The sequence below is a fragment of the Diceros bicornis genome, chromosome 31 (assembly GCF_020826845.1).
Source record: "Diceros bicornis minor isolate mBicDic1 chromosome 31, mDicBic1.mat.cur, whole genome shotgun sequence".
NCBI classification, from domain to species: Eukaryota; Metazoa; Chordata; class Mammalia; order Perissodactyla; family Rhinocerotidae; genus Diceros; species Diceros bicornis.
In genome coordinates this window covers 6866183-6883431 of record NC_080770.1, presented here as the reverse complement: position 1 = coordinate 6883431, position 17249 = coordinate 6866183, and the positions used below count along the sequence as shown (strand labels likewise).

At 52.1% G+C, this 17249-nt stretch overlaps 1 protein-coding gene across 4 annotated transcripts in view; it reads left to right on the top strand.

The window, feature by feature from the left end:
• DPP3 (dipeptidyl peptidase 3) overlaps nucleotides 1-17249 on the top strand; it is a 30827-nt gene that overhangs the window by 8138 nt on the left and 5440 nt on the right. For all 4 annotated transcript variants that reach the window (XM_058526332.1, XM_058526333.1, XM_058526334.1 and 1 more), the window contains exons 3-16: nucleotides 2740-2829; nucleotides 3442-3579; nucleotides 4181-4255; nucleotides 4897-4990; nucleotides 8100-8230; nucleotides 8343-8473; nucleotides 8550-8608; nucleotides 10967-11161; nucleotides 11377-11489; nucleotides 11854-11946; nucleotides 13536-13598; nucleotides 13695-13819; nucleotides 13932-14052; nucleotides 15161-15340. In XM_058526332.1, the coding sequence (XP_058382315.1) occupies nucleotides 2740-2829; nucleotides 3442-3579; nucleotides 4181-4255; nucleotides 4897-4990; nucleotides 8100-8230; nucleotides 8343-8473; nucleotides 8550-8608; nucleotides 10967-11161; nucleotides 11377-11489; nucleotides 11854-11946; nucleotides 13536-13598; nucleotides 13695-13819; nucleotides 13932-14052; nucleotides 15161-15340 (1608 nt within the window). The remainder of the gene's footprint in view (nucleotides 1-2739; nucleotides 2830-3441; nucleotides 3580-4180; nucleotides 4256-4896; nucleotides 4991-8099; nucleotides 8231-8342; nucleotides 8474-8549; nucleotides 8609-10966; nucleotides 11162-11376; nucleotides 11490-11853; nucleotides 11947-13535; nucleotides 13599-13694; nucleotides 13820-13931; nucleotides 14053-15160; nucleotides 15341-17249) is intronic.

The following is a 17249-nucleotide window of genomic DNA, read 5'->3' as shown; positions in this document are numbered from 1 at the left end:
CGCAATCCCAATCAAAATCCCAACAAGTTATTTTGTGGCTATCAATAAGCTGATTCTAAAGTTTATATGGAAAGGCAAAAGATCCACAATAGCCAACTCACTAGTGAAGGAAAAGAACAAAGTTGGAGGACCAATGCTAATCAACTTCAAGACTTACTATAAAGCTACAGTAATCAAGACAATGTGGTATTAGCAGAGGAATAGACAAATAGATCAATGGAATAAAATAGCCTAGAAATAGACCCCCATAAATATAGTCAACTGATCTTTGACAAAGGAGCAAAGGCAATACAATGGAGCAAAATAGTCATTTCAGGAAATGGTGCGGGAACAACTGGACATCTACATGCAAAAAAATAATGAATCTAGACACAGACCTTACATCCTCCACAAAAATTACTTCAAAATAGATCACAGACTTAAATGTGAAACTCCTTCAAGATGACATAGGAGAAAATCTAGATGACTTTGGATTTGGAGATGATTTTTTAGATACAACACCAAGTACAATCCATGAAAGAAATAACTGATAAGCTGGACTTGATTAAAATTAAAAATTTCTGCTCTGTGAAAAACACTGTCAAGAGAATGAAAACACAAGCTACAGACTGGGAAAAAATATTTGCAAAAGATATATTTGATAAAGGATTATTATCCAAAATATACAAAGAGCTCTTAAAACTCAACAATAAGGAAACAAGCAATCTGATTAAAAAATAGGCTGAAGACTTTAACAGATACTTGACCAAGGAAGAAACACAGATGGGAAATAAGCATATGGAAAGATGTTCCACGTCATATGTCATTAGGGAATTGCAAATTAAAAAAATAATGATAGCCATCCCTGATGGCCTAGTGGTTAAAGTTTGGCGTGCTCTGCTTTGGCAGCCCAGGTTCAGTTCCACGGGCGCAGAACCACACCACTCATCTGTCAGTAGCCATGCTGTGCTGGCAGCTCACAGAAGATCTAGAAGGACTTACAACTAGAATATACAACTATGTACTGGGGCTCTGAGGAGGAAAAAAGAAAGAGGAAGATTGGCAATAGATGTTAGCTCAAGGTGAATCTTTCCCAGCAAAAAAATAAAAAAAAGAATAATGAGATACCACTACACACCTATTAGATTGGCCAAAATCCAAAACACTGACAACACCAAAGGTTGGCAAGGATGTGGAACAGCAGGAACTCGCATTCATTGGAAGACAGTTTGGCATTTTCTGACAAAACTAAACATCTCTTACCATGCAATCCAGCAATCACACTCCTTGTTATTTACCAAGGTGAAAACTTGAAAGGAGATGAAAACATATGTCCACACAAAAATCTGCACACGGATGTTTTAGCAGCTATATTCATAACTGCTGAACTTGGAAGCAGCAAAGATGTCCTTCAGTAGCTGAATTGATAAACTGGTCCATCCAGACAATGGAATATTATTCAGAAAGAATAATGAGCTCTCAAGCCGTGAAAAGACATGGAGGAAACTTAAATGCATGTTACTAAGTGAAAGAAGCCAATCTGAAAAGGCCACATACTGTATGATTCCAACTGTATGATATTCTGGAAAAGGCAAAACTGTGGAGACAGTAAAAAGAGCAGTGGTTGCCAGGCACTGGGGGCAGGGAGAGTGGAGCACAGAAGATTTTTAGGGCAGTGAAATACTCTGTATGATACAGAGTAATGTGTCATACGTAATGGTGGATATATGTCATACATCTATCCAAACCATAGAAGGTACAGCACCAAGAATGAACCCTAATGTAAACTCTGGTCTTTGGGTGATGATGTGGCAGTGTAGGTTCACCAGTTATAACAAATGTACCACTCTAGTGGGAGATGTTGATAATGGGGGAAGCTGTGCATGTGTAGGGGCAGGGGGTACATGGGAAATCTCTGTACCTTCTGCTCAGTTTTGCTGTGAACATAAAGGTGCTCTAAAAAACAAAGCCTATTTAAGAAAAGAGAGTTATTGGCTCACATAATTGAAAAGTCCAGGACTAGGGGAGGCTTCAGGTATGGCTAGATTCAGGGGCTCACAGATACCATTGCAATGCAATCTTCATCTCTCAGCTTTCGCTTCTTTCCTCAGTCCAGTAGGGGAACCCCAGGGGCTCTAAGCTTGATGATCCCTGGTATAAAACAGAAGCTCTTTGCCACTGGGAAATTGCCTGGGTAGGGCTCTTACTGGCCAGCCCGAGCCTATGCCCACCCCTGCAGTGGGAGAAGGAAGATTCCTTCCCTCCTGAAAGGAGGATTGAGATTGTGTTGCCACAGGAAGGGAGACTGGATTTGGGGCCAGCACGAGCCATAGAGTAGATGACCAAGGTCCCTGCAGCTCTTAACATTTGATGCTTCCGATGCCAGCTGCCTGACAGGTTGGGGGCAGAGGACAGGCTTTCTGCAGGAGGAGGTAGTGTTTGAACTGGGCCTTAAAGGTCACATGGGATGGCTGGAGGTGGCTGAGAGGGAGCTGGACATAGCAGAAACAAAGGTGTATGAGCCCTTAGGTGTGTCTGGGAGCCGCTGACAAGACCAGTTTGGCCGGACAATGGGTGTGTGAAGATTGGTCTGGGAAAGTATGTCGGGGCCGCACTGGGGCCTCCTGGGATCTGGGTGCTGCCCCCAGATTTCCCAGCCTCACCCATCCTGGTTCCTCTGGGGGTTCACATCTCAGGAGGGAACCTCCCTAGGGCAGGGGAGGCTGTGCTTCCAGGTCTCTGACGCCCACCTCCCCCTAGGCGTTCCTGGTCTATGCCGCGGGTGTCTACTCCAACATGGGCAACTACAAGTCCTTTGGCGACACCAAGTTTGTGCCCAACCTGCCCAAGGTGAGCTGAGGGAGGGCTGGGGAAGGTGGGGAAGTCGGGGCTGGTGGGGTGGGAGTGGGGCCCTGGGCAGAGCCTTGACCCTGTTGCTGCCATGCTACGTGACCTCGGGTGAGCCACCCAGCCTCCCTGGATGCTGCAGCCTCCTCATATATAAAGGAGAAACGACGGTTCTTCCTGACCGTGCTGACCCAAGGCCCGAACAAGGGGAGGATGTGGAAGTGCTCTGTGAACTGTTAGGTGCTTGCAACAGTGGAGCTTGCTGGATATCACTGTTGGGGACAGAGGAGAAGCCTGGGCACAGGGAGTCCCTCCCTGGGACTGTGGGGCTCGAGCCCAACTGGCGCAGAGGCAGCTCTTACCCCGGGGCTCTCAGCCCTTGGTGTACACACGAGTTGCCTGGCAGTCTTGTTGAAATGCAGCTTCTGATGGAGCGGGTCTACGGTGGGGCCCGAGGTTCAGTATTTCCCAGCAATGCCAGTGCTGCTGGTCCATCAACCACACTTTGAGCTGGAAGGTCTTAGACTGTGGGGGAAGAGCTTGGGGTGGATGTGGAGGCTCCAGAAGGCAGGTTTGGGTGGTGTGGCTGGGCCAATGGCCTCTCTTCCCCTGCAGGAGAAACTGGAACGTGTGATCTTGGGGAGTGAGGCCGCTCAGCAGCACCCAGAAGAAGTCAGGGGCCTCTGGCAGACCTGCGGGGACCTCATGTTCTCTCTGGAGTCAAGGCTTCGACACCTCGGGCTGGGGAAGGAGGTGAGGCCCCAACCGTACAGAGGAGTGGAGGACGTCCTTTGAGGCTTCCTAGTATGGAGGGACGGGTACCTGATGGGGAGGCAGTGGGCTTTGCCTCAAACTCTTGAGGCAAAGATGCTCCCCACTGTGGGCCTCAGTCTTGTCATCTGTAAAATGGGAAGCAGATTGGATGAAATGGTTTCTGGATGCCCTCCCAGTTCTGACATCCTGGGATGCTGTGTGCAGGAAGAGGGAAGGAGAGAACTGAGAGCTGGAGGGCGCTGAGGAGAGGAGGATGGGAAAGGAGGGGGCCCAGGCTTCCCACCTCTGGAGGCTGCTTGGGACTGTGTGGGGTGAGGGGCACAGCAAGCCTTAGGGGCAGGCCAGCCTGTGCGAGGCTGGAGCAGAGCTGCAGGAAGGCCGGAGATGGGCCTCTGTCTGTTGTTTGTGTTACAGTTTTTCCCACTGGAAAGAGATGGAGGGGGACAGGGCGGAGGCTGCTGAGAGGAGGTGCAGGAAGCCTGAGGCTGGAGAGGGTGCTCTGGGCAGAGATTCGCCAGCCACCCCTGCAGCCCCCTGACTTCAGCAAATCCTCTTTCTCGTCTGCCGCCTTCCCCAACAGGGAATCACCACCTATTTCTCTGGGGATTGTACCATGGAAGATGCCAAACTGGCCCAAGACTTTCTGGACTCACAGGTTTGCAGGTTGGGGCAATTGGGGCCGTGGTTTGATGGGGCCCCCTCACCACTGGCACCCATTCTGGGTCTGAGCTTGGGCCTAGAGACATGGGCATCCTGGGTCCTCCGGGTGGAGAAGACTTGGGAACCCCTTGTCTAAGAGTCATCCTGGCTCGAATGAGGAAGACATCCCCATGTGTGCCCCAATGGAGCTGCCCCTGCCCCACCCCAGGCTGAAGGGCCTTCGGACAGCCTCAGGGCAGGACGGCACAGAGCATCAGCGCCACTGCCCACGGGACTCTGGAGTCTCCGTGTCAGTCTCACCGCCCAGCTCAGCTGCTCAGCAGCTGTGCGACCAGGTTGTGTGTCTGTGAAATGGGGCCTGCCTCACATAGCCCTGGGTTAGCTGAGGTCATGCAGTGCCTGGCACAGTCGAGTCAGTGCTTAGTAAAAGTTAGTGCTCAGTGTACTGAGCGGAGCAGGAGAGTCTACCCACCCTGCTCCTTCCCGTCCCAGCCGACTCAGGCCAGCCTCCCGGAGGCCCAGGCCTACTTTGCCTCTGTATCTCCTCTCCCTGGTGTGACTCATTCCCCCTGCTCCCCACTCCACAGCACCCTCTGGATGTACCCTCCCCCAAACCTCTGCCCTGGTCTTTTCCAGAACCTCAGTGCCTACAACACACGGCTCTTCAAGGAGGTTGACCAGGATGGGAAGCCACGCTACGAGGTGCGGCTGGCATCCGTGCTTGGCCCAGGTGAGCCGCTTTGCACGCTCCTTCTGCTCCCTCCTTAACATTCCTGGACTGGAGTGGAGGGGCCAGAACTGAGGACAGGGGTGGGCAGGTCATGGGGTAGGTGCTGGGAACAACAGTGGTAATAGTTATGGCGGGTGTTGATCGAAGACTCACTGGGCACCCAGCTCCGTGCTGTGCTCAGCATGCGGTGGTTCCTGTGAGGTGAGCACTCCTAGCCCGGTGCTGGGGTGACAGTAAAGATATGAGGGGAGACACAAGGGTCGGGGGGGAGTTCTGTTCCACTTGGCGAATGTCACTGCCACAAGCCTCTGATGGGGGCTATGTGTTGGGCATGGTGCCCATCCTCCAGGCAGTGGCACAGAAGATAATGATCCACGTAAACAGTGGGGATTCAGGCTAGACCATACATCCCATAACAGCCTAGAGGAGAAATCCAAACCTCACATCAGTGAAGGCTTAATGGAAGAGGTGACCATATGTGTCTTGGAGGTTAGGGAGAATATGGAAAGGTGGAGATGGTGAACTTATTAAACTCTGCTTCTTAAATATCTCTCAAAGTACCCTCAGGTTAAAGCCCAAATCCACTTCTAAGGGCTCTGTCATTCAGAACTCTTTGCTTACAAGTGAAGAAACCTATTTCAAATTTGCCTAAACCGAAAGGGGACTTTACAGGCTTGGGTAATTAAAAAGCCCAGAGTATGATGGCTTCAGGCACAGCTGGATCCAGCTGCTCAGAGAGTATTCTCAGAAATTTCTCTGTCCATCTCTTGGCTTGGCTCTCTATGCCTTCATCCACAGCAGGCTGCTCCCCACACAGGGCCTGATAGCCACCAGCCTGGTCATTCTTTAGAAAGAGGCCCTTTTCTCCCAGGAGTTTCTTCATAAGGTTTGGAAGTGGCTCTAGTTTCTCTATTTGGGTCCCGTATTTATCTGTGAACCAATTCCCTGTGGTCAAGGGCCAGGTCTCTGATTAGCGAGACCTGGTCCTAAGCCTACCTCAGAGCTAGGTGATGAGGTCAGCGCCTCTCACCACCTGAACTGGAGATGGTAGTGGTGGGGGGTTCTCAAAAGAAAACTGGGGTTTGTTACCAAGTGAGGAGGAAATGGATGGAGTGTGGACAGAAACCTCCAGGCCCCTATGACGATCTTTGCAACCTGGCCCTCCCTTCCCCGCCCACCTCCCACCTCTCAGCCTCTAGCCTCATAACGGCCCCCAGCCTCCCACTTAGACCCTGTGCCCCAGCCATGCTCAGCAGCTTCCAATTCCCTGAAAACCCTCCCCAGGCCTTTGCACAGTCTGTTCCCCGTTCCCGCCTGGAATGTCCTCCCTCCCCTCTAGATGTTCACCTGATGACCACCTGCTCATCCTGTAGGCCATGCGTGGACATCACCTCCTCCAGGACCTACCCCTGTCTTCCCATAACTGAGTCCAGGCCCTTCTCTTTTCCCATCAGCACCCCCAGTAATTTCCCAATGATTGCCCTGTTGACCACAAGCTCCTTGAGAGGAGGAACTGCGTGTTTCATTCACCCTTGTCTCCCCAGCGGCTCACACTTGGTCGATACTCAAGATACTCAATGTGTGACTGAATGAAGATGGGAGGAACTGCCCTCCTAGTGGACGGAACAGCAGGAGCCAGAGCAGGGTGGTGGGAGGGTTTAGGGATTAGCAAGTCGTTCTGTTTGACTAGAGAAAAGGATATTGGGTTCAAACGAATAGGAGTAGATCACACCAGCATATAAGCTGGGCCTATACTTTAGTATAAGATGCAGTGTAGGACAGTGGTTAAGAGTGTGGCTCTGGGGCGAGGCTGCCTGAGTGTATCAGTTATCTGTTGCTGTGTAACAAACACCCCCAAAAGTTAGTGATATAAACCCACCTTCTCGTGTTCATGCACTGTGGGCCAGGCATTTGGATGGGGCACGGTAGGAACAGCTCATGTCTGGTTGACCATGTCTGAGGCCTCAGCTGGGGAGACTTGGAGGCTGGGGGTGACTCGACAGCTAGGGGCTGGAATCATCTGCAGGCTCCCTTACTCACACGTCCAGCAGTAGATGCTGGCTGGCTGTCGGCCGGGACCTCAGCTGGGCCCATCAACCCGACTGCCTCCCGTGGCTACTTCATATTGCTCACGGCGGCTGGACTCCAAGAGCAGGCGTCCCAAGAGAGCCAGGCAGAAGCTGTGTCACCTTTTATGACCTAGCCTTGGCAGTCGCGTGGCTTTGCTTCTGTGTTGTCACAAGCCTGCCCCACTTCAAGAGGACGGAATATAGTCCCCTCGGCCTGATGGGAGAAGTCACATTGGGAGATGGGAGATACTGTGGCTATCTTAAAAAAATGTTTTTTTTCATATAACCTAGAAGTCTATTATAGGGATCAGACACAACCAACAAAATACAATACACAACAGTGTATTTGTATCCCATTGCTTCTGTAACAAATCACCACAAATTTAGGGGCATAAAACAACATAAATTTATTCTGTTACAGTTCTGGAGGTCCAAAGTCTAAATCAAGACTCCAGTTCCTTCTGGAGCCTGCAGGGGAAATCTGTTTCCTTGCCTCTTTCAGCTGCCGGAGGCTGCCTGCCTTCCTTGGCTCATGGCCCCTTCCCCACATCCCTCCAACCTCTTTCTTCTGTCATCACATCTCCAATTCCCATTCACACTTTTGTCTCCTTATAAGGCCCCTTGTGATTACGTTTAGGGTATGGCTGTCTTTTAAGATACAATCTGCTGAACTGGGTTTGAATCCTGCTCTGCCACATGCTGCCATGTGACCTTCAACAACTTACTTGACCTTTTGGTGCCTTAGTTTCCCCATCTATGAAGTGGAGATAATAATTTCCCTCTCTCCCCAGAGTTGATGTGTTAAATGAGTTAACACATGTAAAGCACTTAGGACATTTCGTGTTACATAATATGTACTTTTTGGCCTACAAAAATTAGTATAAAGTTTCATCCTAAAGTATATATATATTATATAACATGAAGTGTTCTAAGTGCTTTATACGTGTGTGAGACCTTAGAGTAAGAGTGTCGTAGGGAGAGGGTGGGGTGCTGGTGTGTCTCCCACTAGCCTTTTCCCTGAGCGATCCCTGTTCCCTCAGAGGCTTCTCTGGACTCCGAAATGACTTCCAAGCTGAAGAGCTACGCGTTCCGGGGGAGCCATTTCCAGGTGACCCGGGGGGACTATGCGCCCATCCTCCAGAAGGTGGTGGAACACCTGGAGAAAGCCAAGGTAGGGCTGGTGGGGAATGAGGTGTGCGGGCTGCGGACCCCGCAGGGCAGCAAAGGCAGGGGGATGGGGATGGGCGGGTGGCCTGAGGCTGACGGACCCTGCTCACCCCTAGGCGTATGCAGCCAACAGCCACCAGGAGCAGATGCTGGCCCAGTACATAGAGAGCTTCACCCAGGGCTCCATTGAGGCCCACAAGAGGGGCTCCCGCTTCTGGATCCAGGACAAAGGCCCCATTGTGGAGAGGTGAGGTGCCCAGCCTTCACCCCCGCCCACCTGCTCCTGCCCGCCCCTCCTCCAGCTCTGCCCTTCTCTCCCCCAGTTACATCGGCTTCATCGAGAGCTACCGAGACCCCTTTGGTTCCCGTGGAGAGTTTGAAGGTAACTTCTGGAAGGAGGGAGGTCAGGTTGGAAACCCTTACCCCGTGTCGCCTGAGGGTCTCCCCTCCCTGCTTGGCAGTAATAATAACAGAAACAGCAGCCAGTGTTGATGAGTTACCTGTATTACCTGGGTACTTACCTATATTAGCTCATATAGACACCATCATCCCATGAGGATTTCTGTCCTCACTTGACAGATGTGAGAACTGAGGCACAGGCGCCCTGGGTCTGAGCCACTTTGCTGTGCTGGTGTGTGGTCTGGGCACAGGCTCCATCTGTTCCAAGCTCGGCTTGTGTGACCTTGGGCCAATGAACCCCACCCCTGAGCATCAGGCACTCCCTTTTGGGTGTCCTGGGAAGTGAGGTGTTGTATGCAGACTGCTCAGCACAATGCCAGGCACATAAAAGGCCCCGGGTGAATGGGAGCACAATTAACATTATGTCTGTGAACTTGACTCGGCTGCTGTCATCCCTGCTGCCTTGGCCCCCTGCCCACGCCCCCATGGGACCTACCTGTGCAAGGCAGGGCATCCAGCCTGAGGATTAGACTTGTCTCTGCCAAGCCTTATCCTCCCCAGACCCTGGCTAGAGGCTGGAGCATCCAACTGCCAGAAGCCAGACAGATGAGCCTGGAAGGAGAGAGGAAAGCCTCAACAGCCGTCCAGGGGCCTTGGATCTGAGTCCACAGATCCAGGCCCAGGGACGAGGCATGAGGGGCATGCGGTCCGGGGGCCTGAGGGGAGACAGGTGTGCACAGCTGCAGCTTTCCTGTCTGGGTGCTGACTCACCAGCAGCAGCTCAGCCAGGCCTTCTCGGGCTGGGACCCCAGGGCCTCTTAAGCAGCCTCCATCTCAGAAGCTCCTTCTTCACGTAACTTACTGTGATTATTAGAAAGATGTTCCATGTTCATGGTCAAAATTTTACAGTCAACTGTGATTGCACCTACCCCAAGGTTAAATTTGGACTATACTTCTTGTCTTTTCTTTTTTATAGAGCTATAAGTGTTTATAAACGTGTGTGTGTGTATGGGTATGGGTATAATTTAAAAATCCATGTTGGTTGTAAGTAATGGGAACAATATTGAAGTCCCTCCACTACTACCCTCCCCTACATCATTCCCCTTCAGAGGTCACCACGGTTCACAGTTGAGTACAGATCCTTCTAGACCTTTGTTTAAGCGTTCACACACACACACACACACACACACACACACACGTTACTTTTAATTCGTCCAGGTGAATGAGGTTATACTCTATGTATTGTTCTGCTACTTACTTTTTTCACTTAACAGTATATCTTGCATATCTTTTCATATCAGTACCTATAGACTTAACACGTTCTTTTTAATAGCTGCATAGTATTCAGAATATATCATAAATAATTTCCCACGACATTTGATCTTATACTATATGTCTAACAGTTGCATGGTGTGCCATCTTATAGCTGCCCCCGAATTTATTTAACCAATCCCCAGTTGTTGGACATTTAGGTTGCTTTTCCTTCTTTGCCATTTTGATCATCCTGCCTTCCTGGCCTGGTGTGACGATTCCACCTGACAGGGGGATCCAGACAGGGAGGCTTTGCCAAGCCTGACTCTTGGCCAGGTTAACCCATTCTTCTCAAGAGCCTGACTAGCCAATAGTCTAGGCCAGGCCTTTCCAAGGTTTAGTCCATGCAGTGTTAACAGGAATTACACCAAGAAAGGTTCAGTGCTAAGCAGCAAGGGGTCTTGTCTGCAGTGCTCTTCAGTACCTTTAATATGCAGATGTGCATTAGGAACCTGTAAGAAGTTGGAAATAGAGTATATAGCATTGCCCAAACTTATTTGACCAGGGAGCTCTTTCTTTATGAAGGATCTCATAGAAAACCTGTTCTGTGGAGTGCAATTTTGGAAACACTACTTAGAGCCAGGAACTCGAACTGCACTAAATCTAAAAGGATCAGTCCCAGTCCTCCTGTGCAGCAGCCTCACTCACAAGCCGGAAGCTCTTGCCATGCAGGACAGCTCACAGGTCCCCCAAAGAGAAGAGCATCTCTCTTTGCTCATGCAGTTCCTTCCGCTGGGAATTTGATCCTTTCCCCACCACCCCCTCTGTGTTCCCCACAAACTCCTTCAAGATCCATCTCAGATGTTACCCAGTGAAGCCTTCTCTCCACACCCCACCCACCCTAGACCATGACTTCCAGGAAGGCAGAGCCCAGGCCTGGGTCACTGCTCTCCCGAGTGGCCAGCACAGGGTCATTGCGCACAGCAGGCATTCAATAAATGCATGATGGCTGGAGGGGTAGGAGGGTTGAGTAGAGCGTGGGACCCCTCCCGCACCCTGCCAACCCACGGCGCCCCTCCCTCTCCTGCAGGCTTCGTGGCCATGGTGAACAAGGCCATGAGCGCCAAGTTTGAATGGCTGGTGGCAAGCGCAGAGCAGCTGCTGAAGGAGCTGCCCTGGCCCCCAGCCTTCGAGAAGGACAAGTTCCTCACCCCCGACTTCACCTCCCTGGATGTTCTCACCTTCGCTGGCTCCGGCATCCCCGCCGGCATCAACATCCCCAACTGTGAGCTTCCTCGGGCCCCTCAAACCAGGACAGTCGCCCCCAAGCCCCCAGGAGCCTCCATTTAGGATTGCCCACTCCCCCTCCACACATTCACCCTGGCCACAAATTACCTGCTCACTTCACCATCCCAGCCCATTCCTCTTGTCTAGACTTCTTGTCTGCGACCCTTTACCTTTGCCCCTTCTCCCTGGTCCCCTCCCCGCCTTCTCTTCCAGATGATGACCTGAGGCAGACAGAAGGCTTTAAGAACGTGTCGCTGGGGAACGTGCTGGCTGTGTCCTACACCACGCAGCGGGAGAAGCTCACCTTCCTGGAGGAGGATGACAAGGTGGGCACTGGCAGCGCGAGGGTCAGGGCTGGGCCTGGCCTGACCTCAGCTGACCTTAGCTCCTCTCCAGTGCAGTGGAGAGGAAAGAGCATGGCTTCTGTCCTGGCTCTCCCACTTCTTGGCCGTGTGGCCTTGTGACTTCAGAGCTGGTTTCCTCGCCTGTCAATCAGTGGAGGCAGTCCCTTCCTCCTGGGTGTTGGGAGGATGATGGGCCGTGCGGCACCCAGCGTGGAGCCTGGCGTGTAGCAGGCCTTTACCAAACGCGTGCATCATGACGGGCCCTCGGCTTGGCAGAGGGGGCATTGGCAGGCTACGTGGCCGTGGTGGGACAGTGGACAGCGTGGGTCTCTGCTTGCCTTGGCAGGACCTGTACCTCCGCTGGAAGGGACCCTCCTTTGACGTGCAGGTGGGACTGCACGAGCTGCTGGGCCATGGCAGCGGCAAGCTCTTCGTGCAGGTGAGCACGTGCCCAGGCCTACAGCCCCCCTCCCCGTGATCAGCCCTCCCAGGGGTGAAGCTGCTCTGGTCTTTACCTTTGGGGGCTTTGGGTCAGGTGGAGAAAATGGCCCCTTAAGAGGGAAGTCCCTGTCTCGCCCTCCCCCAAATGTCCCAGGAACTGCAAGGACAGAGTGGGTGCAAGGATTGAGTGTGACCTGCAGGACAGTCCAGCTGAGGTCCCCTAACCACAGAGTCTTTCGGAGGAATTGCTTGGCCCAGGCCACGGAAACCTGCCCTGAGAGTGTGACTCAGGCAGCCCTGGGGACAGAGAGGCTGAGAGGGGGCGGTCTCTGGATGCTCCCAGTCCTGAGGCTGCAGCACTGTCTGTGTATGCACTGTTGTTCCCTGGAGCCTGTACCTTTCCAGGTATTGTAGGGAGCCCCTTCTCCCCAGGGCAGCCCCTTCCTGCCATCTGGCCAGAGTGGCTGGACCCCCCTTGGCACATACTTGGGGAATATGAGAAAGACAGACAGCCTTGCTGGCAGGCTGAGAAGAGCCCATTTTGGACCCCCAGCGCGGAGCTGCACAGAGATGACCCAAGATGGCCTGGGCGAGGACATCAGAGGGAGTGGAGTTCCGTTGGGCCTGCTCCCTCTGGGGTGGGGCTGCCTCCCTGAAAGGGGAATGGCTGGAGCTGGGCCTGGAAGTCAGGGGGATTCAGAGAGCAACTGATGGGGGCAGCAGCCTGGCATCGGGCCTTGTCCAGGCTTTGAAGTCACAGGAAAGTGGGGACAAATGTGGCTACTCTGTGTTCTTGGATAAGTCAGTTCCCCTCACCGAGCGTCAGTTGGCCCATCTGTAAAATGGGGTTCCTGACCCCTGCTGTATGGGCTGATGTGAGGAATAAAAGTGAAGCCGGATAGAAAGGCTTGCGGTTTGCCTGACACACGGTAGGCCCTCTGGAAATGGATGTTATTGTTAAGAGACGGTGCACAGAGGTTATGTGCTCTGATTCCGCTTTGGAGCTCTTAGTCTCTGAGCCTCAGTTTCCTCCTCTGTGAAGTGGGCTAATAATAGAATGTCCGCCAGAGGGTGGTTGTGAGGATTAAATGGATGATGCACGAAAGACACTTGGCACAGGGAGAGGACGGTGAGGGTGACCCTTGTTCGAGGTAGAGAATCATGTGCTGGGGGCTCCTCTGCCAGCACCGGGAGAGGGGCCAGGAGGCACGTCGGAGAGGAGCAGCCAAGCTCTCTGGCCCACCCACTGGGACATCTCCGACTAGGCTCTGGAGATGCTCTGGGTCTTCATATGACTGTGGGCAGGTCCCTCCTCTCTCTGGCCCTCAAGGCCCCTCTCTATGCAGTGGGGCAGTGGCTCTGGTTCTTCCACCTCCTGGGGGCTAAGAGGGCAGCCGGTGTCACAGGACTCAGGATCGGAGGCAGCGGTATGTCAGTGGATCTGCTGCTCCTGTCGTCGGCTTGCTGCTCCCTGGCTCACCTTTCTGAGTCGCGCCTCAGGCCCTGGGATCCTGGGGCTGAAGACCTGGACCGGAGCAGGGGCACCTTTTCCTCACCCGCCCCATGTTTATGACCCTTCTCCCACAGGATGAGAAAGGAGCATTCAACTTTGACCAGGAGACAGTGGTCAACCCCGAGACGGGGGAGCAGGTGAGGGTGGCCTTGGCGGAGCCCCAGGATGCTGGGAGGGTGGGCACAGGTGGGGTGGCAGCTGCCCCTAAACCGCTTTTTGGGCCTCCCCACCAGATTCAGAGCTGGTACCGGAGCGGGGAGACCTGGGACAGCAAGTTCAGCACCATCGCCTCCAGCTACGAAGAGTGCCGGGCCGAGAGCGTGGGCCTCTACCTCTGCCTCCACCCCCAAGTGCTGGAGTACGAGCAGCAGGCGTGGGGGGCGGGACTCCTCTGCGCTGAGGGGGTGCCGGCAGGGAGGACAGGAAGGGCCTAGGCAGCCTCAGACCCACCCCCCCACCTCCTTCCCCAGGATCTTTGGCTTTGAGGGGGCTGATGCAGAAGATGTGATCTACGTGAACTGGCTCAACATGGTTCGGGCCGGGCTGCTCGCGCTGGAGTTCTACACCCCTGAGACCTCCAGCTGGAGACAGGTGGGGCCGGGGGAGCCCTCAGGAGCGGGGCAGCCTGCGGTGGGGGCCAAGATCAGGGTTCTGGGTGTAGGGAGGGGACAGCCATACCCACGAGGCACATGAACAGGGTTTAATCCCAGACTCCGTTGCATATGGGGGCAAGTCACATCACTGTTGTGAGCTTCAGTGTCCCCGTCTGTGAAGTGGTAGTGACAACCTCCCAGCCCACCTTTGAGGACAAATCAGATGAGATGATTTTACTATGACTATTACTAGATGACTTGCATAGGACTTATTCTGTACCACATGCAGTTCTAAGCACTTTATGTGAATTAACTCCCATTTGATAATTTGTTCCCATTATCAACCCCAGGAGGTAGGTACTATTATTACCCCCATTTTAGGGATGAGGAAATTGAGGCACAAAGATTAGGTAACTCACTGGTAAGTAACGGAGCCAGGGTTCAGATCCAAGCAGCCTGCCTCCAGAGCCATCAGGCTGCACCGGTTGGTTATGAGATGTACTGTGGAAATAGGGCAAGCAATAGAAATGTTCCAAAAAGTCAAATAAGTATGTTTTGAGGAGGCAATCTTATATCATCAAAAGAACACACATTTTAGAGTCAGGAAACTTGGGTCTGAGTCCTGGCTCTCCCTTACCAGCTGTGTGACCCTGAGAAAGTCACTTAACCTCTCTGGGCATCTGTTTGGTCATCTGTAAACTGGGGATATGATGCCTACTTGGTCCCCCTGTTGAACACAAACAAGATTGTGGAGGAGAAAGTGCTCGGGGTTCTGGTGGCGAGGGACCTTCTGGGGTGACTGCTGTCATCATGGTGGGGTTTGGAGCAGCAGAGGGTGGGCGACAAGCGGCTGCACAGGGCTCCGGGTCCTGCCTGGCAATGGCCTCCCTGTCCCCCAGGGCAGCCTGCCCTCCCTTGTGAGCAGAAGAGGGAGGAAGCATTTGAGGGGAGAAGAACAGGCAGAAAAGGACCCACAGAGTTGGGGAGAATAAAACCATCATAGTAATTGACAATTAACGAACACACTACCTATGGGGCCTTGGAACCAGCTCTTGGTATGTCTTATCTCAGGGCTACAAATGATTCCTTCTCTTTGGCCCTGGCAGGCCCACATGCAGGCCCGGTTTGTGATCCTGAGGGTCTTGCTGGAGGCTGGCGAGGGACTCGTTACCGTCACTCCCACCACAGGCTCCGATGGGCGCCCAGATGCCCGAGTCCGCCTTGACCGCGGCAAGATACGGTCCGTGGGCAAGCCCGCCCTAGAGCGGTTCCTGCGGAGACTCCAGGTAAGTGGAGGCCTCTTGCTTCCAGCCTCACCCTATCTCCCCATCCTGTGACACTATTTTCATAGCCTCCTGATCCATCCATTCATTCACTGGACGAATCTATATACCAAATGTTACCATGTGCCAGGCACTGAGAATAAGCTGTGAGCAGTTTCTGATATTATTGTGAGGGACGGTAGACAATAAACATGTAAACAAGTGAACAAGATAATTTCAGATGATGACAAGAGCTGTAAAGACAGTAACACTGGGTGATGTGACAGTGAGTGAGATCGCAGAGCCATGTTAGCCTGGGTGATCAGGGAAGGCTTCTTGGAGGAGGTGGCATTTAAGCTGGAATTTGAGTGCCAAGGAGGAGCCAGCGATGAGAAGGTCTGAGAACAAAAGGAACAGAAAGCACAAAGGCTGGTCTTAGGACTGGAATGAGCTTGCTGTGTTGAGGGACGGAGGGAGGCCCGGAGCTTGGTGAGTGAAGCACAGTGGTCAGCACGGACCTGGCTTCCCTCCCTGGTAGGGGTGCTTAGAGTGGGGAGACCTTTGAGCTTCTGCTGCCAGTACTAACCCGCTGTGTAATTGGGGGAACATACTTTGTCTCGCTGGGCCCTAATTTTCTCATCTGTCAAGTGGAATACACCACCTGCCTTACCTGGCAGGAACTAAATGAAACAACATACATATGGAGCTGAGCAAATAGAATGTCGTGTTATCCGAGCCAGTGTGAAACAAAGTGTGGTCCAGGGACCAGCAGCATCAGCATCACCCAGGAGCAGGTTAGAAATGCAGACTCTTGGGCCCCACCCCAGACCTCCTGAGTCAGAAATTCTGAGAGCAGGGCCCAGGAATCTGCATGTTTACTAGCCTGCCAGGTCACTCTGACACTCAACAAAATTCGAGCACCACTGATAAGCTACTCTTTATGGGGTAGTACCTTCCACTGGAACAGGGTCCTGCCGGCTTTTTCAACCTATAGAAGACCCAGCCTTTACTCCAGCAAATATCTCTATGATTATATTCCCACCTATTTCCAGAAAGGATTTAAGGCATTTTTTCATAAAAGATATGTGTTTGGCTGTTAAAGTAAAATAAAATTAGAAATTAAAAATCATTAGATGCAAAACGCAATGTGGTGTCTTGGATTTGATTCAGAACTAGAAAAAGGACATTAGTGGGAAAACTTGTGAAATCTAAATAAAGTCTAGAGTTGAGTTAATAGTAATGGACCAACTATGTAAGGGGCACATGGGAACTCTGTACTGTCTTTGCAACTTTTCTGTATAGCTAAAATCATTCCAAAATGGTTCATTAATAATAACAGTAAGTCATTAAATGAAGGAATCAAATCTGCCAAATCCTAGGCCAGTATTGAACTGTGACAGAGAGCGTTCTGTTCTAGAGACTGAACCAGCTGGGTCTCTGTACAAGAGGAATCTTTCAGCAGAATGGATGGTGTCCTCAGCAGTAGTTTTACAAAAGAAGAAATAAGTAATGTGAATAGTAAACATGAGGGTAAACCTAAACACCATAAACTCTGTAAAGCAATAAAAATGTTCAGTTTGTGAGGGGCCGGCCCCATGGCGTAGCAGTTGGGTGCGCGCGCTCCGCTGCTGGCGGCCCGGGCTTCGGATCCTGGGCACATACCAACGCACTGCTTGTTAGGCCATGTTGTGGTGGTGTCCCACATAAAGTGGAGGAAGATGGGCACAGATGTTAGCCCAAGGCTAGTCTTCCTCAGCAAAAAAAGAGGAGCATTGGCATGGATGTTAGCTCAGGGCTGATCTTCCTCACACACACACACACAAAAGTTCAATTTGTGAGGTTAAAAAAGATAATTAAATACTAGGCCACAGCAGCATATAGTCATGAGATTGGAGTAGGTACTATAAGATCCTTTAATAATTTGAGAGGAGGA